At 57.8% G+C, this 27,174-nt stretch overlaps 2 protein-coding genes across 2 annotated transcripts in view; both read left to right on the forward strand.

Moving 5' to 3' along the window:
• Positions 1-16,449, forward strand: part of MUC2 (mucin 2, oligomeric mucus/gel-forming) — a gene marked incomplete at both ends in the record, with an annotated part of 29,612 nt that extends 13,163 nt beyond the window's left edge. The window contains 28 exons of the mRNA XM_079928327.1: positions 376-1,131; positions 1,239-1,821; positions 1,973-2,085; positions 2,397-2,595; positions 2,716-3,357; positions 3,478-3,927; positions 4,330-4,977; positions 5,321-7,419; positions 7,596-7,775; positions 8,278-8,451; positions 8,733-8,917; positions 9,287-9,461; positions 9,930-10,177; positions 10,729-10,912; positions 11,204-11,429; positions 12,101-12,279; positions 12,561-12,630; positions 12,751-12,851; positions 12,964-12,995; positions 13,468-13,645; positions 13,860-13,964; positions 14,193-14,233; positions 14,442-14,564; positions 14,660-14,761; positions 15,168-15,296; positions 15,501-15,636; positions 15,868-15,994; positions 16,227-16,449. Of these exons, the coding sequence (XP_079784453.1) occupies positions 376-1,131; positions 1,239-1,821; positions 1,973-2,085; positions 2,397-2,595; positions 2,716-3,357; positions 3,478-3,927; positions 4,330-4,977; positions 5,321-7,419; positions 7,596-7,775; positions 8,278-8,451; positions 8,733-8,917; positions 9,287-9,461; positions 9,930-10,177; positions 10,729-10,912; positions 11,204-11,429; positions 12,101-12,279; positions 12,561-12,630; positions 12,751-12,851; positions 12,964-12,995; positions 13,468-13,645; positions 13,860-13,964; positions 14,193-14,233; positions 14,442-14,564; positions 14,660-14,761; positions 15,168-15,296; positions 15,501-15,636; positions 15,868-15,994; positions 16,227-16,449 (8,408 nt within the window). The remainder of the gene's footprint in view (positions 1-375; positions 1,132-1,238; positions 1,822-1,972; positions 2,086-2,396; positions 2,596-2,715; positions 3,358-3,477; positions 3,928-4,329; positions 4,978-5,320; positions 7,420-7,595; positions 7,776-8,277; positions 8,452-8,732; positions 8,918-9,286; positions 9,462-9,929; positions 10,178-10,728; positions 10,913-11,203; positions 11,430-12,100; positions 12,280-12,560; positions 12,631-12,750; positions 12,852-12,963; positions 12,996-13,467; positions 13,646-13,859; positions 13,965-14,192; positions 14,234-14,441; positions 14,565-14,659; positions 14,762-15,167; positions 15,297-15,500; positions 15,637-15,867; positions 15,995-16,226) is intronic.
• A 393-nt stretch (positions 16,450-16,842) lies between these two features.
• Positions 16,843-27,174, forward strand: part of MUC5AC (mucin 5AC, oligomeric mucus/gel-forming) — a gene marked incomplete at both ends in the record, with an annotated part of 54,681 nt that continues 44,349 nt past the window's right edge. Inside the window, 3 exon segments of the mRNA XM_079928328.1 lie at positions 16,843-16,949; positions 19,249-19,348; positions 19,623-19,697. Of these exon segments, the coding sequence (XP_079784454.1) occupies positions 16,843-16,949; positions 19,249-19,348; positions 19,623-19,697 (282 nt within the window).

A 27,174-nucleotide genomic window follows, 5' to 3' on the forward strand; every position in this document is an offset into this window, starting at 1 on the left:
AGGGTGAAAACATTGGTCAAGAGTCCAGACCAAGTCCCTGCCGGCGCGCTTCTTCGCTGGACTGGGTGGCCCTTTCCTTATTTATTGGTTTGACATAAGGATTTGAAGGTAGCTGAGGAATGGGTGCTAGGCTGGCGCTCTGAGGCCTGGGTCTGTCACTGGCATGGCATTGGGGTCTTGGGTTTTTAGCTGCAGAAGGAGGGGAGAAGTGGAGGGTGGAAGTTAGGGCTCAGCTTAGAGCCTCAGAGCCAACACTGTGCCCTTTGGTGATGATGGGGACAGCTGGTCCCAGGGGTCTCGGTTCTCCGAGTCCCACAGATCTCCCGAAAGGCACGCCCCAGCCTGGCTGACCAGCGCTGCGTCTTGCTCGCCTAGGGCTATGCTGCTCCTGGTCCGACTGGATCAACGATGACCATCCCAGAATCGGCAGTGATGGTGGAGACCGAGAGACATTCAACCATGTCTGCAGGGCCCCCAAGGATATCGAGTGCAGGGTGGCCATACCGCCGCACCTCAGATGGGAGGAGCTGGGCCAGGAGGCTCAGTGCAATGTCTCCTTCGGGTTCATCTGCAAGAACGAAGACCAGTTTGGAAAAGGACCTTTTGAAGTCTGCTATGACTACGAGATACGCGTCTATTGTTGCCTGGTGACGGATGAGTGTCGCATGGAAACGGTCACGACGCCCACCACAACTTCACCTGGGACTCCAACTCCGACCCCCAGCACCACCTCAACAGAGACTCCAATTCCGACCACTACAGAGACCACAACCGCAACACTCACTACCACCTCAACTGCGACTCCAACTCCGACCCCCACCACAACTGCAACAGAGACTCCAACTCCGACCACTACAGAGACCCCAACTACAACACCCACCACCACTTCCACCGGGACTCCAACTGCGACCCCCAGCACAACCACAACAGAGACTCCAACTCCGACCACTACAGGGACCCCGACCACAACACCCACCACCACTTCCACAGGGACTCCAACTCCAACCCCCACCACAACCTCAACAGAGACTCCAACTGCGACCACTCCAGAGACCCCAACCACAACACCCACCACCACTTCAACTGGGACTCCAACTCCAACCCTCACCACAACCACAATGGGGACTCCAAGCACTACAGAGACCCCAACCACAACACCCACCACCACTTCACCTGGGAGTGCAACTCCAACTCCCACCACAACCACAATAGGAACTCCAACTCCAACCACTAGTGAGACCCCAACCACAGCACCTACCACCACTTCAACTGGGACTCCAACTGCGACCCCCACCACAACCACAACAGAGACTCCAAGCACTACAGAGACCCGAACCACAACACCCACCACCACTTCACCTGGGACTCCGAGTCCAACCCCCACCACAACCACAACAGAGATTCCAACTCCAACCACAACAGAGATTCCAACTCCGACCACTACAGAGACCCCAACCACAACACCCACCACCAGTTCAACTGGGACTCCAGCTCCGACCCCCACAACAGCCACAACAGAGATTCCAACTCCGACCACTACAGAGAGCCCAACCACAACACCCACCACCACTTCAGCTGGGACTCCAAGTCCGACCCCCATCACAACCACAATAGGGACTCCAACTGCAACCACTACAGAGAGCCCAACCACAACACCCACTACCACTTCAACTGGGACTCCAACTCCGACCCTCAGCACAACCACAACAGAGACTCCAAGCACTACAGAGACCCTAACCACAACACCCACCACCACTTCAACTGGGACTGCAACTCCAACTCCCACCACAACCACAATAGGGACTCCAACTCCAACCACTAGTGAGACCCCAACCACAACACCCACCACCACTTCAACTGGGACTCCAACTCCGACTCCCACCACAACCACAACAGAGATTCCAACTCCAACCACAACAGAGATTCCAACTCCGACCACTACAGAGACCCCAACCACAACACCCACCACCAGTTCAACTGGGACTCCAGCTCCGACCCCCACAACAGCCACAACAGAGATTCCAACTCCAACTACTACAGAGAGCCCAACCACAACACCCACCACCACTTCAGCTGGGACTCCAAGTCCGACCCCCATCACAACCACAATAGGGACTCCAACTGCAACCACTACAGAGAGCCCAACCACAACACCCACCACCACTTCAACTGGGACTCCAACTCCGACCCTCAGCACAACCACAACAGAGACTCCAAGCACTACAGAGACCCTAACCACAACACCCACCACCACTTCAACTGGGACTGCAACTCCAACTCCCACCACAACCACAATAGGGACTCCAACTCCAACCACTAGTGAGACCCCAACCACAACACCCACCACCACTTCAACTGGGACTCCAACTCCGACTCCCACCACAACCACAACAGAGGTTCCAACTCTGACCACTACAGAGACCCCAACTGGAACACCCACCACCACTTCAACTGGGACTCCAACTGCGACCCCCACCACAACCTTAACAGAGACTCCAACTCCGACCACTACAGAGATCCCACACACAACACCCACCACCACTTCAACTGGACCTCCAACTCCGACCCTCAGCACAACCACAACAGAGACTCCAAGCACTACAGAGACCCTAACCACAACACCCACCACCACTTCAACTGGGACTGCAACTCCAACTCCCATCACAACCACAATAGGGACTCCAACTCCAGCCACTAGTGAGACCCCAACCACAGCACCTACCACCACTTCAACTGGGACTCCAACTCCGACACCCAGCACAACCACAACAGAGATTCCAACCCCGACCACTACAGGGACCCTGACCACAGCACCCACCACTACTTCAACTGGGACTCCAACCACGACCCACAGCACAACCACAACAGAGATTCCAACTCCGACCACTACGGAGACCGCAACCACAACACCCACCACCACTTCAACTGGGACTCCAACTCCGACCCCCACGACAACCACAACAGAGATTCCAACCCCAACCAGTACGGAGACCCCAACCACAACACCCACCACCACTTCAACTGGGACTCCAACTCTGACACCCAGCACAACATCAACAGAGATTCCAACTCCACCCACTACAGAGACCGCAACCACAACACCCACCACCACTTCAACTGGGACTCCAACTCCAACCCCCATCACAACCACAACAGAGATTCCAACTCCGATCACTACAGAGACCCCAGCCACAACATCCATCACCACTTCAACTGGGACTCCAACTGCGACCCCCACCACAACCTTAACAGAGACTCCAACTCCGACCACTACAGAGATCCCACACACAACACCCACCACCACTTCAACTGGGACTCCAACTCCGACCCTCAGCTCAACCACAACAGAGACTCCAAGCACTACAGAGACCCTAACCACAACACCCACCACCACTTCAATTGGGACTGCAACTCCAACTCCCACCACAACTACAATAGGGACTCCAACTCCAACCACTAGTGAGACCCCAACCACAGCACCTACCACCACTTCAACTGGGACTCCAACTGCGACCCCCACGACAACCACAACAGAGACTCCAAGCACTACAGAGACCCGAACCACAACACCCACCACCACTTCACCTGGGACTCCGAGTCCAACCCCCACCACAACCACAACAGAGATTCCAACTCCGACCACTACAGAGACCCCAACCACAACACCCACCACCAGTTCAACTGGGACTCCAGCTCCGACCCCCACAACAGCCACAACAGAGATTCCAACTCCGACCACTACAGAGAGCCCAACCACAACACCCACCACCACTTCAGCTGGGACTCCAAGTCCGACCCCCAGCACAACCACAACAGTGACTCCAAGCACTACAGAGACCCCAACCACAACACCCACCACCACTTCAACTGGGACTGCAACTCCAACTCCCACCACAACCACAATAGGGACTCCAACTCCAACCACTAGTGAGACCCCAACCACAACACCCACCACCACTTCAACTGGGACTCCAACTACGACTCCCACCACAACCACAATAGGGACTCCAACTCCAACCACTAGTGAGACCCCAACCACAGCACCCACCACCAGTTCAACTGGGACTCCAGCTCCGACCCCCACAACAGCCACAACAGAGATTCCAACTCCAACTACTACAGAGACCCCAACCACAACACCCACCACCACTTCAGCTGGGACTCCAAGTCTGACCCCCAGCACAACCACAATAGGGACTCCAACTCCAACCACTACAGAAAGCCCAACCACAACACCCACCACCACTTCAACTGGGACTGCAACTCCAACTCCCATCACAACCACAATAGGGACTCCAACTCCAGCCACTAGTGAGACCCCAACCACAGCACCTACCACCACTTCAACTGGGACTCCAACTCCGACACCCAGCACAACCACAACAGAGATTCCAACCCCGACCACTACAGGGACCCTGACCACAGCACCCACCACTACTTCAACTGGGACTCCAACCACGACCCACAGCACAACCACAACAGAGATTCCAACTCCGACCACTACAGAGACCGCAACCACAACACCCACCACCACTTCAACTGGGACTCCAACTCCGACCCCCACGACAACCACAACAGAGATTCCAACCCCAACCAGTACGGAGACCCCAACCACAACACCCACCACCACTTCAACTGGGACTCCAACTCCAACTCCCATCACAACCACAACAGAGATTCCAACTCCGATCACTACAGAGACCCCAGCCACAACATCCATCACCACTTCAACTGGGACTCCAACTGCGACCCCCACCACAACCTTAACAGAGACTCCAACTCCGACCACTACAGAGATCCCACACACAACACCCACCACCACTTCAACTGGGACTCCAACTCCGACCCTCAGCTCAACCACAACAGAGACTCCAAGCACTACAGAGACCCTAACCACAACACCCACCACCACTTCAATTGGGACTGCAACTCCAACTCCCACCACAACTACAATAGGGACTCCAACTCCAACCACTAGTGAGACCCCAACCACAGCACCTACCACCACTTCAACTGGGACTCCAACTGCGACCCCCACGACAACCACAACAGAGACTCCAAGCACTACAGAGACCCGAACCACAACACCCACCACCACTTCACCTGGGACTCCGAGTCCAACCCCCACCACAACCACAACAGAGATTCCAACTCCGACCACTACAGAGACCCCAACCACAACACCCACCACCAGTTCAACTGGGACTCCAGCTCCGACCCCCACAACAGCCACAACAGAGATTCCAACTCCGACCACTACAGAGAGCCCAACCACAACACCCACCACCACTTCAGCTGGGACTCCAAGTCCGACCCCCAGCACAACCACAACAGTGACTCCAAGCACTACAGAGACCCCAACCACAACACCCACCACCACTTCAACTGGGACTGCAACTCCAACTCCCACCACAACCACAATAGGGACTCCAACTCCAACCACTAGTGAGACCCCAACCACAACACCCACCACCACTTCAACTGGGACTCCAACTCCGACTCCCACCACAACCACAATAGGGACTCCAACTCCAACCACTAGTGAGACCCCAACCACAGCACCCACCACCACTTCAACTGGGACTCCAACTCTGACCCCCAGCACCACCTCAACAGTGACTCCAACTCCAACCACTACGGAGACCGCAACCACAACACCCACCACCACAACAACAGGGACTCCAACTCCGACCCCCACCACAACTACAAGAGAGACTCCAACTCTGACCACTACAGAGACCCCAACCACAACACCGACCACCACTTCAACTGGGACTCCAACTCCCACCACAACCACTACAGAGATTCCAACTCTGACCACTACAGAGACCCCAACTGGGACACCCACCACCACTTCAACTGGGACTCCAACTCCGACTCCCACCACAACCACAACAGAGATTCCAACCCCGACCACTACAGGGACCCTGACCACAGCACCCACCACTACTTCAACTGGGACTCCAACCACGACCCACAGCACAACCACAACAGAGATTCCAACTCCGACCACTACGGAGACCGCAACCACAACACCCACCACCACTTCAACTGGGACTCCAACTCCGACCCCCACGACAACCACAACAGAGATTCCAACCCCAACCAGTACGGAGACCCCAACCACAACACCCACCACCACTTCAACTGGGACTCCAACTCCGACACCCAGCACAACATCAACAGAGATTCCAACTCCACCCATTACAGAGACCGCAACCACAACACCCACCACCACTTCAACTGGGACTCCAACTCCAACCCCCATCACAACCACAACAGAGATTCCAACTCCGATCACTACAGAGACCCCAACCACAACACCCACCACCACTTCAACTGGGACTCCAACTGCGACCCCCATCACAACCACAACAGAGATTCCAACTCCGACCACTACAGAGACCCCAGCCACAACATCCATCACCACTTCAACTGGGACTCCAACTGCGACCCCCACCACAACCTTAACAGAGACTCCAACACCGACCACTACAGAGATCCCACCCATGACACCCACCACCACTTCAACTGGGACTCCAACTCCGACCCTCAGCACAACCACTACAGAGACTCCAAGCACTACAGAGACCCTAACCACAACACCCACCACCACTTCAACTGGGACTGCAACTCCAACTCCCACCACAACCACAATAGGGACTCCAACTCCAACCACTAGTGAGACCCCAACCACAGCACCTACCACCACTTCAACTGGGACTCCAACTCCGACCCCCAGCACAACCACAACAGAGATTCCAACTCCGACCACTACAGAGACCCCAAGCACAACACCCACCACCACTTCAACTGGGACTCCAACTCAGACTCCCAGCACCACCTCAACAGGGACTCCAACTCCAACCACTACAGAGATCCCAACCACAGCACCCACCACCACTTCAACTGGGACTCCAACTCCGACCACCACCACTACAGAGACAATCCCCACCACTATCACAACCACTGAGACCCCAACACCAATAACCACCACGACAGTGACCCCAACACCACCACTGACCACCAGCTCCATGGTGACTCCCACTCCGACCCTCACCATTAGCACCACCTCCACCGAGACCCCAACATCTACACCCACCATAACAGAGGCCCCAACTCCAGCATCCACCACCACAGAAATCCCCTCCCCGACCACTGCCACATCCACAGAGACTCCAACCCCACCTCCCAACATTAGCACTACCAGCAGCACATCAAAATCTCTTCCTACGTCTTCCCCTCCAACCTCCCAGTCCACCTATCCCTCTTCCATGGAATCTACCACGCTTGTGACCACTGCCCCAACAATTGTGGAGACATATAGCACACCACAGACCCCAGCGTCGACAGAATCAGCCATCACTACAACAGGAGGAACCACGCCCTCTCCACCTACACCTGGCACCACCCCTCCAGGTACACAGAGACCATGGAACTTGTGTGGTTATTGGTGATGCACTTACCGTTCCTTCTCCCGCCAGGGGAGCTTTACAACTCTTGGGACTTGAGACAGGTGCCCCCCCACCCTACCCAGTGAGAGCGGTCCCCAAGAAGGCTCCAGGAGGGCTCGCCTGCCTCTCCTGCCCCCCAAGTCCCGATGCTGAGTGTTCAGGAAGCTGCTGACCCCACAGTACGTCTCTACTTGGGCATGGCTGCCTGTGGCCCACATCCCTCAGCCTATGGCTGTAAGATGGGCTACGTGGGCAAAGCCATCCTGAGGGGAGACCACCGAGGCATGTGTGGCCTCATGGGGAGTAGAGGCTGCCAGTCAGGTGCCATGGGAGACCCTCCCTCTGTCCCCCCTCTTCCAGCTGCACTTCTCCCTGGGGCTTTGGAGGGCCGCTGGTCAGCCTCTCTTGATGGACCAATGTCCTGTGGCTCTCGTGCTGCCTGGAGCTGGTGCCTCACCCCCGTGGCCCCCCTGTTACATACACCATAGACTGTGGGCCCTGACAGTCTGCTCAACCCTGAGACTGAGGGCTGGGGAAATGGATGTGAGGCCTCCCACGCCAGGTACCACGTCCTTCGAGTGAGCTGCCCACATGCACTTGCCACCAGGCCGCCTGTGCATCTACGATGGGTGGAGGCCCTTAGCCCTGACTGCACCCTCCATTCTTACAGGCTCGCCAACCTCGGGTCCCACCTCCTCGAAGACCACTCCCACCCATGGAACCACGACTGGGCCCCCTTCATCCACCACAGGCCCCCCTTCCACACCCACACCCACTCCCGCGACTGTGTCGACGACTTCCACGGGAGCTTCCACACCAATAGGACACTCGTCGACCATGCCACCCACGCCACAGACCACCAGCACCTTGACCTCCAGTGTGACCACCCCTACGGTGATCCCATTAACCTCGCCCCACATCACCACGAGCATCGTCTCAGTCACCATCGGCACTCAGAGGGAATGCTGCTATTTAAATGACACGTACTATGCCCCAGGTATCCAAGCTTTTCATTCTGACTCAGGCAATGCAGGCTGGCGGGACTTTGCGTTCCCAGCGCCCAGGGGTCAGTTGAAGGTCTAAACTGGGTGCTTGCTTGGGAAGCTGGATGCCAGCATGGGCGGATGTCTCCATGGCCAGCCCCGTGTGCTGCCACAAATCAGGGCTGAGTGAGGGTGGTGTGGACTTCTCTCTCGTGGCCTCTGTGGGGACCCGCCTGGGTATTCTGGTGGCCAGCCCTGTGTGGATGGGGTAAGGACTGGGTCTTTCCCCTTGCAGGTGAGCTGGTGTACAACAGCACACATGGGGACACCTGCTATTACGTGAACTGCTCGCTGGACTGCACCCTTGAGATCTTCAACTCGTCCTGCCCATCCACACCCACCACCCAGCCATCCATGACATCCAGTGTGCCGCCCACCACCAGGCCCCCTGCGTGCCTGGACTTCGATCCTCCCAGACAGGTCTGTGTCTGTGGGTGGCTTTTGTCCCCTCGGGCACACCCCCCCACTATCTGGGCATCCAAAGCCCCAGGCTCTACCTTTCTGCTGGTCATGCCCCTGCCCCTATGCCCCACATCCCCAGTTGGGCGAAGGCTTTAGGCAGCTTGCTGGGCTCAGGGTCTGCTGTGGCCCTCCTACCTTCTCTCCCACATGCCCCTTGCTGTAGTGAGGTGGCTGGCTGCCCTCCTGGACGGGGTTGCCCTTCGCCTTCAGCCTCCTGGGCAGGGCTCTTAGGTGCTCACCTGGGGCCTCGCCTGCACGGCCCACCCCTCCTGTGTGAACCTGGGTGCCAGGCTGGTGCCGCTGACCCTGTGCCCTCCCCACCTGCAGGAGAACGAGACCTGGTGGCTGTGTAACTGCACCATGGCCATCTGCAAGTACAACAACACCGTGGAGCTCGTGGAGATGAAGTGCGACCCCCCACCCATGCCCACCTGCTCCAACGGCCTCATGCCTGTGCGCGTCGAGGACCCCGACAAGTGCTGCTGGCACTGGGAGTGTGACTGTAAGCCCGACGCCGCAGAGACCCACCCCACCTGCTCCCCACTGTGTGTGTGGGGGCTGCAGACCCCAGGCTGTCGTGATGGCTTTGATGGCTGAGCACCCGCGGAGAGCCAGGCCCACGTTTGGAGCAGTTTCTCACGCCTCCTGCTTATTCCCCATCTCAGGCCAGGGGTCCGGGGGGAAGAGAGGGGCTTGCCTGGTGGAGCATGGCCACCGCCGAGGGGCCTGGGGTGGGGGTGGGGCAGAGCTGGAGTTGGAACCGAGGCCTGGCCACTGCGGGCTGAGTGCGGAAGGCACTCTTGGGGCCCAGATGTCCCACGTGCCCCAGGAACCAGACTCCGGGGCTTCCCTCAGTTTCTGCTTGCCCTTCCCACCTGACCCTTGACCCTTGGTCCCTGTCCTTGACCCTGTCCCTGTCCCAGCCCCCAGCCCATGGCTCGGCACTGGCTCACCCCAGCTCCCTCTGCAGGCTACTGCACGGGCTGGGGGGACCCGCACTACGTCACCTTCGATGGGCTCTACTACAGCTACAAGGGCAGCTGCACGTACGTGCTGGTGGAGGAGATCACTCCCACCATGGGCAACTTCGGGGTCTACATCGACAACCAGCACTGCGACACTGACAGCCAAGTGTCCTGCCCCCGCACGCTCATCGTGCGCCATGAGACCCAGGAGGTGCTGATCAAGACCGTGCACACGATGCCCATGAGGGTGCAGGTACGTTGGCTGGGGAAGGGTGTCCACGGCGGGGCGCACTGATGTGGGCTCCCTTAGCCGGTGGGAGGCTGGGCTTCCTCCCCCAGAGCCAGGCTTGGAGAGGGCAGGGCGGCGCTCAGCGGACACATTTCTGTGTCTGGCCCTCTGGAGGCATTCAGGGACCTCTTGACCTCCCCCTCTCATGCCCCTGCCACCCACCCTGGGCACAGGTCTCTGTGGCAGAAGCCCCCTCCCTGAGGACAGGGGTGAGTGGGGAGGGGCCCTGAACACACTGCACGGAGTTGTTGGTTCCCGTGGCCCGGGGAGTCCTACCCCCTGCACGGGGGCCCCCAGGTCTCCGGGGGACTCTGAGGACAGCGGCCCTGCCACCTTGCCCCTGAGACGAGTCAGGACAAGGATCAGAAGAGGGAAGGGGGAGAGGGACGGGCAGAGATCCCTGCACTGGGCGCTCAGCCTGAGGACAGGCGGGGGAGGGTGACCCCAGGTGCCTCCGGAGGCACAGCTCGTCCCGCCCTGCTGGCCTTCCCTGACCCCAGATGTCTCGGCCACAGGTGCAGGTCAACAGGCAGGCCGTGGCGCTGCCCTATAGAAAGTACGGGCTGCAGGTGTACCAGTCAGGCATCAACTATGTGGTGGACATCCCTGAGCTGGGTGCCCTCATCTCCTACGACAGCCTTTCCTTCTCCATCCGGCTGCCCTACCACCGGTTCGGCAACAACACGAAGGGCCAGTGTGGTGAGCCTCTCGCCCCCCGTGCGCTGCCCCAGGGAGGGTGGCCGGGCTGCGGCTGGCTGCGGGCGCCTGCCCCCACGGCTGCGGTTCTCAGCGCCGTGCAGGCCCCCACTGCCTTATTTGGGCTGGGCTCCTGTGGGAAGCCAGTAGGAGCCTAGTCTAGTCTGTGCCCTTGGCCCCGGCCAGCCGGCCACCGGGGACCTGGGCTGGGAGGGGCTGGGTCCTGGGGGCTTTGCCCAGCCTGCTGGACGGCTGGGCTTGGCTCAGGGACACGTGGCCTTCCTGCCGACACAGGCACGTGCACCAACAGCACCTCGGATGACTGCATGCTGCCCGGTGGGGAGGCCGTTGCCAGCTGCGAGGTCGCGGCTGGCCACTGGGTGGTGAACGACCCCTCGGAGCCGCAGTGTCCCCACAGGGGCTTCACCACCAAGCCCCCGGCCACCTGGCCGTCGGTGGGCAGCAGCACAACCACCGGGACACCCCCTCCGTCTCCGCTCTGCGAGCTCATCAAGGACAGGTGATCCCGGCCCGGGCCCAGCTGCACCCCTGCTGGTCTGCGGAGAAGAGGCCACAAGGGCTGAGCCTGGGGCTGGGGAGGCAGAAGGAGGTCACAGTGGGGCCCAGGACTCGGGCTCCTGATTTCCATGGGGCTGAGTGGCCCGTAAGGCATCCCTGTGCCCTTTGTGACCCCCCCATCTCTCCTGCCTCCTGGGCTGGTGCAGGGGCGGTTGGGCTTGAATCCTGGGTAGAGACTAGTTGACTCGGGACAGAGTTCGCATCCAGGACTGATGCTGGGGAGGGGTATTTGGGCTTAGACAGAGAGGGGGCGCTCCCAAAGCTGGCATCCCTGGGAGCGAGCAGCTTGTCCCCAGAGGTGGGCGAGGCGGGGCTGGGAGGTTCCCTGCTGGTGTTGCTGGAGGGGGGTCTTGGCACCCCGTGGCCGTTTAGACACGAAGCTTCCATCTCCGGCCCGAGCACAGCGCCTCATCCTCGGGCCACAGTGCTGGCCCCCCTACCCCAAGGCCAGCCCCGCCGCTCTGCTCCCACCCTCAGCCCACGGGCACCTGTCTGGTGGTGCAGGCTGAGCCGGGCCCCGGGGGACAGCCCGGGTGGAGGTGCTGGGCAGGGGGTATTGTGAGAGAGGCTGGGGCACCGGCCAGACCGTGACCTGCAGCCCTCCACCCGCAGCTTGTTCGCCCAGTGCCACGCTGTGGCATCCCCCAGGCACTACTACGAAGGCTGCACATCCGACAGCTTCGCCGCGCCCGGCTCAGGCCTGGAGTGTGCCAGCCTGCAGACCTACGCCGCCCTCTGTGCCCAGAAGGGCATCTGCGTCGACTGGCGGAGCCGCACCGGCGGGGCCTGCCGTGAGTGCCTGCCCGCCCCGTCCCGGGCTCTGCTGGGCGCTGTGCCGGGAGCCAGACTGGGGTGGGGGGACAGGCCACCAGAAGAGCCGCCTTGCTCAGCAGCCGGCGGGCTGGGCCCCCTCCTCCTGGCTCGGGACAGCACGGGGGGCTGAGGCCACGCTCAGCCCGTGCGGGTGTGTCGGGTCCTGTTTGGGAGGGGCTGGGCACGATGTCACTTGGGGGTTAGGGTGGGGGACACAGGCTTTCCCCCTCTGACTCTGGTTCCTGCTCCCTCCCCGCAGCGGTGACGTGCCCGGCGCACCGCGAGTACCGGGCCTGTGGTCCCGTGGAGGAGCCCACCTGCAGGTCCAGGTCAGTCGCCGTGGATGCGTCGGGGCGGTGGGCTGTCCCTCTGACCGTGCTCCCGGCCGGTGTGTCAGGGCTGGTCGTCCAGTCTGTCCCCTCGCCGTCTCATGATGCTCTCCCCCCCAGCCCCACCCAGGCAAACAGCCCACGCCTGGCGGAAGGCTGCTTCTGTCCCAAGGGCACCACCAGCTACGCGCCCGGCTTCGACGTCTGCGTGGACCTGTGCGGTAGGCTGCCTGCCAGAGGCCGCTACTCCTCCCTGGGGCTGAGGCCAGCTCCCACGTGCTGGGGCTGTGCTCACGGGGCTGTGCTCACGGGGCCTGTCTCCTTCCTTCCTAGGCTGCGTGGGGCCCGACAACGTGCCCAGAGAGGTAGGCCGACACCCTTGGTGCTGGGACTGGACACTCCCACGAGCCCTGCATTTTGGGAGGTGGGATGGGTTGGAATGAGAACCTGGGACCCTTGGAGGCTATAATGAGTAATGAGTGATTGAAGTCCTGGAAGGCTGAGCGAGCAGGGGGATCCACCCACTAGCCATTTCATGCTCTGTCTACACCTGCGGCGGCGTCTGCAGTGTTGAGCGTGTCTCCTGCGCGTGGTTGGCTCTTTAGCTCCACGCTGTGTGAGCCCCACAGAGGCACGTGGCGCGTCTGCCCCGCACCAGGCCTGTGTGTGCACACGCTGGTGAGCAGGTCTCGGTTGTGATGTGAGTGTCCTGGCCCAGGACCTGCCTTGTGCGCTCAGAGCGGGGAGGGCGCGGGCTTTCCCGCAGGCCGCCGGGTGCAGCGCTGCCTCGGGCTGACCGGCGCCCGCTCTCCCCCTGTTCGCCCCTCCTCCCTGCAGTTTGGGGAGCACTTTGAGTTCGACTGCAAGGACTGCATCTGCCTGGAGGGGGGCAGCGGCATCATCTGCAGGCCCAAGACATGCCACCCCAGGCCCCGCGTGGAGTGCAAGGAGAAAGGCACCTACACTGTCACAGAGGTCGACCCCGCCAACGTCTGCTGCAACATCACCTCTTGCAGTAAGGCGTCCGCGGGGCAGGGAGCGGGCCTGGCCCTGCTGTGATTTCTGGAGGTGGGGGCCTCAGGGCGTGTCTGCAGGAGGGTGGGCGTCGGTGCGGCCATGGGGGTCCAGACCCCAGGTCCCTCTGCTGCAGGCCCCCGCCCTGTGCAGGGTGGCGTCGGGGCTCGGCCAGCTAGCAGCCGTGCTCACTGGGGTGTCTCCCCCGTTTTCAGAATGCAACACCAGCCTGTGCAGGGAGAACCCCCCGCCTTGCCCGCTGGGCTTCGAGGTGAAGAGCAAAATGGTCCCTGGGAGGTGCTGCCCCTTCTACTCGTGTGGTAGGTGGGCCGGGGTGGGGGATGAAGGAGGTCTAGGCCGGGCAGCCGGGCTGGGGCTGGGCAGTGGTGTGATGGGGGGATGGGGAGGTGGGGGGGTGGGGCTGAAGTGGCCCCTGCCTGGGGGCTCAAGTTCTGCCCAGCGGATGCACCCAGCCCAGTCCGCTGGCTCTGCGTCCACGTGGGCTCAGGCAGGACAGTCTGACCTTCGTTCCTCTTCTTCCCCCCAAGCACCCAAGGGCGTGTGTGTTCTCCGGAACGCTGAGTACCAGGTGAGCCCTGACGGGCTGCGGGGAGTGGGGCCGGGTGCACAGAGGGCATGGGGTTTGGCAGGCTCTTGGCTGGCCCGGTGAGGGGCCCTGCTCTGGGGGCTCTCGGCCCCGGGGCGCCCAGCTCGCCTGCTGGTGATGGGGGGCGGTGCCCTGGAGGGGGGGAGGTGCCTCGGAGGCCCCGCCTCACCTTCCCTCCCCGTGCCCGAAGCCCGGTTCTCCAGTCTTCTCCTCCAAGTGCCAGAACTGCACGTGCACCGACCGCAGGGACAACGCCACGCAGCTCAACGTCATCTCCTGCACCCACGTGCCTTGCAACACCTCCTGCAACCGCGTAAGCACCCCGTGCCCAGACAAGTGCGGCCCGCCCACCGCCGTCCCCGCGCAGCCCTTCCTCTTTCGATGCCAGCCCGCCCGGGTGTCCTGCAGGGCTTTGAGCTGGTGGACGTCCCCGGCGAGTGTTGCAAGAAGTGTCAGCAGACCCACTGCATCGTCATCAACCATCCCGGCAGCCAGAGCGTGGTCCTGAAGGTGCACATGCCTGTCCTTCCCCGCCCGGGGCAAGGCTGAGTCTCCCCCGGGGCTGCAAGGCTGTCCACGTCCTGTCTCTTATCAGGACACCTGCCATGGGATTTTGGCCCCCTGTCCCTCCCCCACGCCCCGGGTAATCCAGGATGGTCTCACCTGGAGATCTTTAACTCAGCTCCCTCTGAAAGACACCCTTTCCAGGTCAGGTCACCTCTGCGGGATGTGCGGGTTAGGTTGTGGACCCGTCTGTGGACTACAGGCTGGTAGTCCCTGGGCCCCTCCTGGGTGCCACCGGCCTGGTGGCCCCGGACCTGTGGGCTGCACTCGGCAGGGTGTTCGGGGTGTCTCCAGTTGCCTTTCTGGGTGGGACTCCTGCCAGGCCTCCCACAGACCCTCCTCTGCCCCACAGCCCGGGGACATGAAGAGAGACCCCCTGAACAACTGTACCTTCTTCAGCTGCATGAAGATACATGACCAGTTCATCTCATCCATCTCCAGCATCACCTGCCCCGACTTTGACCCCAGCACCTGTCTCCCGGTGAGCGGGCCCATCACTGCTGGGAGTGGGGGTCCCCGATGTTCCTGAGCGGCTGGCCCGCCAGCACCAGGACAGCAGCCTCCAGCCTGGAGGGTCTGCTGTGGGCCCTTATGCAGGAACGGCCGCGTGCACCCCCGTGGCAAGCGGGGGGCTGTCACTGCTCGGGGAGGCCTGCGAGTCCCAGCTGCTTCTCCTTCCCGCCAGGGCTCCATCACGCTCATGCCCAATGGCTGCTGCAGGAAATGTGAGTTCCGGCGGGTGGCTCCTGGGGCGCGGGGCGCGGCGGCCTGGCAGCGGGCTCCACCCGGGCCCCTTGGAGGGAGGACAGCACGAGGGGATGGTGCCCCGGGAATCCCGTCCCCTCTGTGCCACTCTCAGCTGGACGCTGAGTTCGAAGGCATCACCTGGGCTGCCCAGGAAGCCTGAATCCCTTCCTGAGAAGCAGGACAGAGCTCAGCTTACTTGAGGGCGGCCGAGGTGGGGTGCTTGGGGAGGGAAGAGGAAGCAGTGAGGGGGAGTGAGAGGGCCCTGCATGGTGGAGACCCCCCGAACCTCTGCCCCCTCTCCCCAGGCCTCCCTCGCAATGAGACCAGGGTCCCCTGCTCCACTGTCCCTGTCGTCAGGGAAATTTCGCACAACGGCTGCACCAAGCTGGTCACCATGAACGACTGCTCCGGGTCCTGCGGGACCTTCGCCATGTGAGGCCCAGGCCGCGAGTGGCCCTGGTGGGGGCGGCGGGGGGGATCCTGCGGGACCTTCGCCATGTGAGGCCCAGGCCGTGAGTGGCCCTGGTGGGGGCGGCGGGGGGATCCTGCGGGACCTTCGCCATGTGAGGCCCAGGCCGCGAGTGGCCCTGGTGGGGGCCGTGGGGGGGGCGGGGGCTGCGTCCGCGCCAGCAGGCAGTGGCGCCTCACCCCGGCTGCTCTGCAGGTACTCGGCCGAAGCCCAGTCCCTGGACCACAGGTGCTCCTGTTGCACGGAGCAGCGCACCAGCCAGCGGGAGGTGACGCTGCAGTGCCCGGACGGGCGTGGGCTCAACCACACCTACACCCACATCGACAGCTGTCTGTGCCAGGACACCATGTGCGAACTGCCCCCCTGGCGCAGGGCCCGGCGCTCTGGCCTCAGGGACCTGGGCCCGGGGCGGGGGTGAGCGGGGAGCGCTCGGCCACCCAGGCCCCGCCTCCACCGTCCATACACCCCCTCTATTGACCCTCTGAGCTTCCTCGCCTCCTAATCTGACCTTCTCTCTGCAGATATTTATTCTCCAAAAGCCTTTGTTTGATTCTCTGCTTTTCCGAAATAAACTCAGGCAGACACTGCGCTGCTGTGTTTCAGTAGAGGCTGGGCGTCGGGTGGGCCACCGTGCACGGCCGAGGTCTGGCTGATTCCTGGGGAGCGAGTGGGCTCCGGCCACCAGGCTCTGCACACAGGATCGGGGGGACACAGTGCCCAGGGGCCTGGCCTGGCTTCGGCAAACCCCGGAAGGCACTGTCCTGCCCTCTCCTGCCCTTGGCATGCACGAAGCCCTGGCGGGGCCACCGAGATGCAGGTGGCCCCCCGCTGCAGGAAGCCCCCTGTGCCCGATTTTGTGAAGAAGGATGCAGTCCCTTCAGCAGCCATTATGCTGCCTGTGCACCTGTTTGCGTGCATGTGAGTGTGTGTTCGCATATGTGACCTGTGTGTGAATGTGCACACGTTTGCATGTGTGTGTGAAATGCACCAACCCCTGGGGAAAATAGAGAAGGTCCTGGTCCACAGACGGGGGCAGCATGCCGACGCCTGCTGCAAAAACTGACAAAAAGTGACCTTATGGGTCCTTCCGGGCTGCCGTAACGCAGCTGGCCGCAGGGCCTCCGGCTGGCTCTGGGGACCAGGCCAGGAAGCGGCCCTGTGTGCGTGCGTGTGTCCACGTGTCCACACGCCCACGTGTGTCTGGGGACCTGCTCTGTGCGCTGGCTGAGATACCAGAATGGTAATTCTAGGGAAGGGACCCTCTGGTCCTTTTACCGTAGAGCGAGGCTGGCAGCCGTGGAGACCCACGGGGTTGGGAGGGGAGCAGTTGCTTCTCTCTGACCAGGTGGTGGGGGAGTGGGGGCCCTGGGTTCCTGGGCTGAGGACCCCCAGGTGTAGTAATCCAACCTGTGAGCATCCTTGGAGACCTAAGGGGAGGGCACTCTCCCCCCGGGGCCCAGGTACAGTCTGCTGTCACATTTACACCTGATACCTGTCGGCCACATTTACACCTGGCTCATGGGTGCTGGATGAAGCTGCCCAGGGCCCAGCCGTGCTTGCACAGGGCGGACCCAGGCCCCCTACCTCCCCTCCACCCACCGCCTCCTGCCACTGCCCTCCCCTCAGCCACCTGACCCCCTCCCCCACCTGACCCCCACCTGACACCAGGTCAGGACACCCCAGCACAGCAGTACCACCCTGGATCCCGGGCTCCTGGTGACTTCAGGAGCTCATACTGCACCTGGCCCAGCCCGTGGACTCCTCGGTGGTCAGTTGGCCTGGGATGGACTTGGAGTCACCAAGTCCCCTCCTAAAGCAGATTTGTTAAGGGGACAGAGGGGTTGCCCACCCCTGCTTTGCGGCCACGTGGGGTCCTGGGTGCCTCAGAGCCAGCCCTGCTGGTAAGCGGTCACTGAGCCCACCCCAGGCTCTCAGCTGTTCCTCTGTCCCTCCTGGGCCATGAAGGCTGTGAGCTCCATTCACTCAGTGTGTGGCCTGTTGCCCGGACCTGGACCCGAGCCCCAGGCCCGGCAGCTCCAGCCCCGGCCGCGAGACCTGTAGGACAGGCCCGGGGGGAGGGCGCTGGGGCCGGCGCTGGGTCGGGGGGTGGTGTCAGGCTCTGGCCAGCAACCTCCTTGGCCTCCCAGGTCCCCACTGCTGCCCCACTAGCCCTGGCCTCACAGCTGTGAAACGGGGGTTCCCGGGTGACCGGGGGTGGGCAAAGGTGGGTTGTGCCCCCAGGCCCGCTGATTTAAGCAGAACAGCCCTGGCTTTTTTCTCTTGGACACGGAGTTTCCATGAAGTTTTGCTTGGAAAGAGGTTTTTGGCTTAAAAATAGTTTGACAGGGACTTCCCTGGTGGTCCAGTGGTGGCTAAGACTCTGCATTCCCAGGGCAGGGGGCCCGGGTCCCATCCCTGGTCAGGGAACTAGATCCCGCGCACCGCAGCTGAGTCCGAATGTTGCAACTAAGACCCGGTGCAGCCAAATAAATAAATAAATATTAAAAAAAATAGTTCGACAAAATCATCGGCAGATGGCGGGAGGCCGCGGCCCTGTCCCCCGAGAGGAACCCGCGGGCGCCTCCCGCCCACCCCGCACGTCGAGCGCTCACGGACGAATGAACCAGGGAGCGCGTGAGCAGAGGAACCATCCACACGCCAGCCTCTGCGCACGACCCCAGGCCCACGAAGACCCAGGCGGGGGCGGGGGGGGCCGGGGGGGTAGGTACCGATTCATTGTTTCGCTTCCGTCAGGCCAACGGTTCCTGCCCCACCCCCGTTTAGACGCGGGCTCTGAGGGCTCTGCTGTCTGCCGGACACCTGTACGGTGGGTGGCAACCCGGCCCTCTGCTCAGAGAGCAACCGCCTGGGCCCTGCCCCTCCCTCCGCGCTCCCAGCCCAGCCCTTCTCCCACTTCAGCCTTCCGATCCTGCGGAGACCCCAGGCCCTGGGGCTGCTCCACAGGTGCTCCCCGCCTGCCCCAGACCTGGTTTCTAGCTGGGGAGGGGTCCCCATGGAGACCCCAGGCCGGGCCCACACCGCCGATGGATGCAAAGCCCGGACGCCAGGTGGTTCCCTGCTCCCCAGTCCGCGGCCCCTCTCCTGGTCTGGGTCTCTGGGCTGAGCTCCCCTTTCCACTGACGCCTCTGGGGCCGATCTCTCCTCTGACCAGAGGCAGAGAGGCCTCCACCTGCCTCCACCGCCTCTGCCCCCCCAGGCTCTCAGGCACCGCTGTGCCAGGGCAGAGGCGGCAGATGTTCCCAACCACCTGGGTGGCCCGGGGGACACCTTCTGTAAATGGGGACTTGGCAGAACAGGTGCGTCCCTGTCCGGACAGCCTGCCCCCTCCCCCTGCACACGGCCCACCCAGGTCACAGAGGCGTTGGAGGGTCAGGATGGGGGACAGGGAGGGAGGAGGGCGGGCAGCCTGCAGCCCCCTCCCCTCTCCAGCTGCTCTCTCTTCCTCCTCACCTGGCTCACCACCCAGAGCTGTGTCCTCCTAGGACTCCCTAGGGGTACGCCCCTGGAGCCACGGCCATCTGCTTCTCCCACGGCCCATGGTGGGCTGTCCCCTGTCTGGGGTGCCCCCAGGTCAGCCAGGTGGGCGGCCCTGCCCCGGGGACCTGGAAGCTGGGCTACAAGGTCTCCGCCACGGTCTTGGGTGCCGTGGGAACAGGGCCAGGCTTGGGACAAAGTAACTGCCCCTCTCCATGCTGCCCCACCCGCCCTGGGTCGTCACAGCTCCTCCCCGCTTCCCGCAGCCTGCCCACCTCTGCCCCTGGCCAGGAGGCTGTGTAAGAGTAAAACACCTCACTGTTGGCTAAGGGCCTGTTTCTCCTGCTGCCCCCGTGGACCCTCACGCTACAAGGGCCCTGACACAGGGTTCACTCCAACCCTGTTTTCAGTAGGAAAACAGGCCTGGAGGGCAAGGGGCTCCCAAGGCCACCAAGTGGACCCCGAGGCAGAGTTGACCAGGCCATGGGTCCTTCTGCTGCATGCTGCTTCCCCCCCCGCCCCACCCCAGCAGGTGACCCCCCCACCCCCCGCCGTTCCCTCGAGCTCACTGATGCTGGACGGGCCCCAGGGCAGGGCCCACAGGTTCCCACCAGGCCTCACGGCACTGCAGCTCAGCTACGCTCGACCCCTGGATGCCGGCTGGCCCACGCTGTCTGGGGTGGCGGGCCTGCAGCGTGGCCTTCAGCGGTGCCCATGGCCATGGTGCCCACTCGGGCTCCAGCTGTGCAGGCCACTCTGTGCCTGCTGTGCCCCTTCAGGTCCTCACTTCACAGCGGGATTGTGACCATAACAACCGACAGGTAGTGCCTGGCTTGCTGCTACCCAGGCCTTCCAGAGGCTACGCTCGCCCCCAGACACTTGCCCCCCACCACAGGGGAAGGCCGCAGAGCCAAGACCCCTGCTGGGGCCCGGGAGGGATGGGGTCTCCTAGGCACCCTGCGGGATCGCAGGTTGTCAACCCTGGGGCAACACTTCTCGGGCTCTGTGGGGCTCCACCGGTGAGGGGAGCCCTGGGCCCACAGCCTGGCCCTCGATCGCAGGGCTGCGGTGGAGACCCCAGGGGTGAGAACACAGCCTCGTTCTGAGATGCTGCCCGGGCCTCCCATGGTGTGATAGCCCTGTGCACACCCAGAGCCTGGACATTAGATAAGGACCGGACTTAGGATTTCCATCACGAGTTCCCACCTTGCTTTCCCCAGGGCACCTTTTATTTTATTTACTTATTTTTAAATATTTATGTATTTAATTAATTATTTGGGGGGTGCTGCATCGGGTCTTGGTTGAGGAATGCGGGATCTTTCGTTGTGATGCTCGGGCTTCTCTCTAGTTGTGGCATGCAGGGTTTTCTCTCTCTAGTTGTGGCGCGTGGGCTCTGTACTTGGCGGCACGCAGCCTCTCCCGTGGCACGCGGGCTTAGTTGTTCCACGGCATGTGGGATCTTAGTTCCCCAACCAGGGATCGAACCCACGTCCCCTGCATTGGAAGGCAGATTCTTTACCACTGGACCACCAGGGAAGTCCCTCCCGGGGCACCTTTTATTTATTTATTTATTTATCTCTCTAACATCACCTCTTTATCACAACGACGCTAGCTGAACCAAATATCACAAAGTAAACCCCAAAGGCCTCTCAAAAGTCGTATTTACAGAATATTTTACAATATAGGAAATGCTTGTTCTACAGTAAGTTTTTTTTTTTTTTTTTTTTTTTTGCGGTACGCGGGCCTCTCACTGTCGTGGCCTCTCCCGTTGTGGAGCACAGGCTCCGGACGCGCAGGCTCAGCGGCCATGGCTCACGGGCCCAGCCGCTCTGCGGCACGTGGGATCCTGCCAGACCGGGGCACAAACCCGCGTCCCCTGCATCGGCAGGCGGACTCTCAACCACTGCGCCACCAGGGAAGCCCTACAGTAAGTTTTTAAATACTAAATTTGATCCGATGTCATATGCAAAAAAGTATGCGTAGAAAAAATATTTTAACATATGTATATAGGTGCATGGACAAAAAACAGAAGAAAATACACCGAAATGCGAGCAGTGGCTGTCTGGGTGGTGGGATGCCGCCAGGCAGGCGGGGAGCCTCTATCTGGGAGCTGCGTGGAGGGGCCCCTGCCACATCCTGCCCTGGATTTCTCTGCACAATCGGCGTGTTCTACCACGAGCACGCGTTCTAACAGCAGAAATTCTTTTCAGAAATCACTGAAGATGTGGGAATTCCCTGGTGGTCCAGCAGTTAGGACTGCTCTCTTTCACTGTCTGGGGCCCAGGTTCAGTCCCTGGTCGGGGAACTAGGATCCCGCAAGCTGCACAGTGCGACCAAAAAAAAAAAACCACTGAGGATAGAAATCTTTTATGTTCCCCTCTGCCTTGGCTGGGATGCTCACACGCGTGTGGACATGGTCACGACCCCTCAAACCACACGCTTAAAGCCTGTGCATTTGTTGTGTCAAGTATGCCTCAATGTTAAACTGTAGCAGGACAAAACCAGTCGCCGTGGAGCAGGGCTGCTCCACACCCACACACTTCTGGAGCAGAAGCTTCCCCAGCCGCGCCTGTTTCCCCTCCATCCCAACTTCGGGAAGCATGCTTGTTCTGAATAGGATTCGGGGTAACTTAGGAAACTGCTCTCAATACAGTATTTTAAAGTTGAAGACATTAACAGGAAAGGAAATCAGTGGGAATATCGAGGTAGTAATGGGAAAAGTTAGCACACAAAGGAGGCACAGTCATGTCACCATGGCCAAAGTGGGGGCAGAGCGGGAACCTTGTGGCCACAGGCCGTCACAGGGCTGTGTGTCCCTTTTGGGCTCCAGGCACAGGGTCACAGTACCTTGGGGACGAGCGGCCCAGCCTTCTCTGTCCTCCCCGACAGGTGTCTGGGCTGCAGAGATTCTGGCCCCTGAGCTCTCCCGAGTTGGAAGTTCACTGGGCCCCTGGGTGGGCATGGGGGGGGCAGTACTCGCAGGAGTGGGGTTTTCCTTAGACAAGGTTCATGGAATGAAGGAAGTGAACAAACGAACCAAGGCGCTTTGCCCCAGACACGTGGGCCTTGTCCCAGGCAGAGCCACTGCCTTTGAGAAGCCAGCAAGGCCACCTGCCAGCAGCCAAGGGCTGAGTCTCCTGGCGGACTCGCCCGCCCCAGGCCTCCCTGCTCATCCGGGGCACTTTTAAAAAGACCACTCAGAGCTGAGCCTGTGAGAGTTAGTGACCTCTGCCCCAACAGCCTTGTGAGTACTGGCTGCTCAACTGTGACCTGGGACAGACGACCCTGCGCACCAGCCGCCCCTTGTTTCTGGGGCCCGTAGGTAATAAATCTTGTGACTTTACTTCCTTTGTGGGAGTGTGTTGAAACTGCGCCTGCAATCGAAATGGTCCTGGGGTTTTCCCTTCCCCAAAGCGGGACATCAATGCTGAGGGGCCGGGGTGGCCCCTCCTTCAACAGACAGTGCTCTGAATAGTCTTAATATACCAGTTCCTGGCTTTCCAGCTGGAACTCCAGAAAAGAACCTTCTCTGAGAAGCAGCTCTGGGCAAGTAGGGAGGGGGTCCGGGGAGGGCTGCTCCCTTCTCAGGGGACCCCAAGTCCCTCCATGGCTGTCTCTTCGCTTCTTTTTCCAGGGAAACACTTCCCGGTGTCTTAAACTGGAAACGAGCCTGATTGACATAGAATATTCCACCTGACACAGCAGAAAGCACGTTCTTTTTAAGTGCACGTGGACTGTTCACAAAGATGGGCCGTACTCCAGTCACAAAACAAAAGGAAACATGTTTAAAACAGTAAAAATCATACAAAGTATGTTACACACATGGGACACATGGAATTGAACTAAAAATCAACAACGGAGAGAGAGATATCTGGAAAATTCCAAATATTTAGAAATTAAGACATACTTCTAACTACCTCATGAATGACAGAGGAGGCCACAAGAAATCAGGAAATATTTAAAATAGAATACAGATGAAAACAAAACCTATCAAAAATTGTGAAATGTAGCTAAAGCATGTCTTAGATGGACTTTTATGCATTTAATGTTTGTATTAGTGAAAAGGAAGCTCAAAGCAAATAGAAAGAAGCAAATAAGAGAGAGCATAAATAAACAAAATTTAAAACAAAACAAACAACAAAACCAGAAATCCAATGGAGATTGTCAATGAAACAGAAAACTGGCTCTTTGAAGAGACTAAAAATAAAACCGACAAATCTCTAGTGGATCATGAAAAAAAGAGCAAAGACGTGAATGATTAATATCAAGATTAAGAAGGGACATAACTACAAATCCTACAGACATTAAAAGGATAGTAAGGGAGTATTATGAGCTGCTTTATGCTAATACATTTGATAATTTAGATTAAGTAGACAAATGTCTTGAAGGAAACAAGTTAACAAACTTTGTTCAAGAAGAAATTGAAAACTTGAACAGCCCTATGTTGATTCTAGAAAACTAAAACTCAAAAACTTTTCCACAAAGTTCAGGTTCAGGTGGTTTGACTGGTGAGTTCTATCAGGTATTTAAAGAAAAAACAATATGATCTTACATAAATTCTTTCAGGAAATAAAGAAGGAGGGGACACTTCTCCGCTCATTTTATGGGGCTAGTATTTATGTTGATTACAGAACCAAAGATATCATAAGTAAAGCAAATCACAGATCAATTCTTCTCATGAAAATAGGTGCAAAAATCCATAACAAAATATTAGCAAGTCAAATCCAACAATACGTACACAGGCTAATACCAAGTGAGGTTTACCCCAAGAATGCGAGATTGGTATAACATATGAACATCAATCAGTGTAATTCCCCATGTTCATAAAATAAAGGAGAAAAACAAATGATCACATTATATGCAGAAAAAGTGTTTGAAAAAAATCACAACACTTTAATGATAAAAACTCTCAGAGAGCTAAGAAAAAAAGAGAACATCTTCAACCTGATTGGGGACATTTACAAAAACCTGAAGCTAACATCACACTCAGAGATTAAAGCCTATTCCAAGATCATGTAGGAGAGTAGTCTGTGTGCTCTCACCACTTCTGTTTAGCATTGAACTAGAGGCCCTTGCCAGTGCAATAAGACAAGTAAAAGAAATGAAAGATGTTCAGGTTGGAAAGATCTGAATGGTGTATTTTATAAAGATGTCTATATTTGCAGATGATATATTTATGTATGGCGATAACCCTAAGGAACCTACAAAATATCTACTAGAAAGAATAAGTGAATTTATCAACATTGCAGGATATAAGGCAATGTACAAAAACCAATGGCATTTCTATATAGTATAAATGCCCAATTAGAAATGAAATTAAAGAAAACAGCTCAATTTACAATAGCATCATAAATAAAATACTTAGGAATAGATTTAACAAGAGTTGTATGAGATGTGCACAGTAAAAACTACAAAACAGTACAAAGCAAAACATAAAGGCTGAAGTAAATGGAAAACTATACCATGCTCATGGTGGAGGATTTAATATTGGGAGCATGGCTGCCCTTCCCAAATTTATCTAAAGATTCAATGCAATACCAATCAAATCCCCAACAGGCTTTGTTGAAGAAATTGACAAGATGATTTAAAATTCATATGGAAAGGCAATCTGGTATAGTCAAAACAATTCTGAAGAACAAAGTTGGAGGGCTAGCATTACCTGATTGCAGGAAAATGTTGTATAAATACAGTTTTATATTATTTATTATTTATATTATATTAATTATATTATTATAAAGATATAGCCTATATAATTAATAGTGTTCTATTGGCATAAAGATAGACATACAGATCAACGCAGCAAGACAGAGAGTCCAAGAATGGTGGCGCAGTGGTTGAGACTCCGCCTGCCGATGCAGGGGACATGGGTTCGTGCCCCGGTCCAGGAAGATCCCACACGCCACGGAGCGGCTGGGCCCGTGAGCCATGGCCGCTGAGCCTGTGAGTCTGGAGCCTGTGCTCCGCAACGGGAGAGGCCACGACAGTGAGACGCCCGCCTACCGCAAACAAAAACAAAAACAAAAACACAAAGGTAATTAATAGGATAAAGGTAGTCTTTTTTAACAAATAATGCCAAATGTCTATCTGTGTGGAAAAGAAATAAACCTTGACCCTTAGCCAACACCATATACAAATATAACCTAAGTGCAAGAGCAAGAACTATTAAATTTATAGAAGAAATACAGAAGAAAATATTTATGACATTGGAATAGGCAAAGATTTCTCAAACCAGACATAAAAAACACAAAGTATAGAAGAAAAAAACCAATAAAATAGACTTTATTAAGATTAAAATCTTTTGGTTTTTGAAAGACATGGTTACCAAATTTTTGCAAAACATATGTCTGAAAAGGAACTTACATACAGAATATATAAAAAAACTCTTACAACTCAATAAAAGTAAGTTAACTCAATTAAAAATAGGCAAAAGATTTATAGGATCCATCACAAAATATGATATAGGATCGGCCAGTAGGACGTTCAGCGTTACTGGTCCTCCAATCAATGCACAAACTACAAAGGTGTGTCGGTCTTCACACACGGACAATACAAAATGTTGGCAAGAACATGGAGTAACTGGAACTCTCAGATGTTGCTGGAAGGAATGTGAAATTGTACAGCCTTTTGGAAAACAAAACGTTACCAAGTTAAATGTATACTTACTATGTGACTCACCAGTTTCCCTCGTAGATGTTTACCCAGGACAAAAGAAACCACATGGTTGAAGAAGACGTATGTGAATGTTTGAGGCCCCATCATTCAAGATTTCTGAAAACGAGAAGTGATGTACTTGCCCGTCCACTGCTGAATGGATAGACAAATGGAAATATTGGCTTGGCCAAAAAGTTCGTTCGGGTCTTCTATAACATGAAAAACCCGAACGAACTTTTGGGCCAACCCAATATAGCCGTATGTTGAGATACTGCTCTCCAATAAAAATGGACAAGTATCGCTGTATGCAACTGGGGTAAGTATCAAAAGCACTGTGTTAATTGAAAGTAGTCAGGTGTAAAGGACTGCAGGATTCTGTACCACAGAATTCTAAAAATGACAAAACTGGGGGGAATGGCGAGCACAGCGGTGGTTTCCTGGGACCAAGGATGTGGAAAGGGACCAGCTGCAAAACGGCACAAATAAGCTTTCTGAGTTCCTCCATCTTGGTTTTGGTGGTGAGTACATGACTGCACATAGTTACTAAAAGTTATCAGGCTGCTTGTCACGTGTCTGCTGTCAGCTGGTGGGTCTGCAGGACTGGACATGGTTGGAGTAGCTTGGGTCACTGGCGCCTGTATCCATGAGTCGCTCCTTCTCCAGAAGAAGGTGGCTATTCCCATGGCGGTCACCGTTCCCAAGAGGCACGAGAGACCCGAGGGCACAAGCTCTTTTTGTGCCTCCACATGTGTTGGATTTACTGCTGTTCCAGTGGCTATAACTACCATGGACACAGCAAGCCCAGATCGGTGAGGATGGGATACAGGGGTGTGAACAGCTGGGCCTTGGACCACATCGTGTCACACAGACTTTCGAAGAAGTGGGAGGCCGAGGCCTCCCATTTCTGAAACTAGGATAACGGTGATACAAAAATCTCTCAAAAGCAGCCCCAGGAAAGGAAGTTGCAGACACCCTGAAGCATGTATTAGTCCTTGTG

Source organism: Stenella coeruleoalba, assembly GCF_951394435.1.
Source record: "Stenella coeruleoalba genome assembly, chromosome: 8".
NCBI classification, from domain to species: Eukaryota; Metazoa; Chordata; class Mammalia; order Artiodactyla; family Delphinidae; genus Stenella; species Stenella coeruleoalba.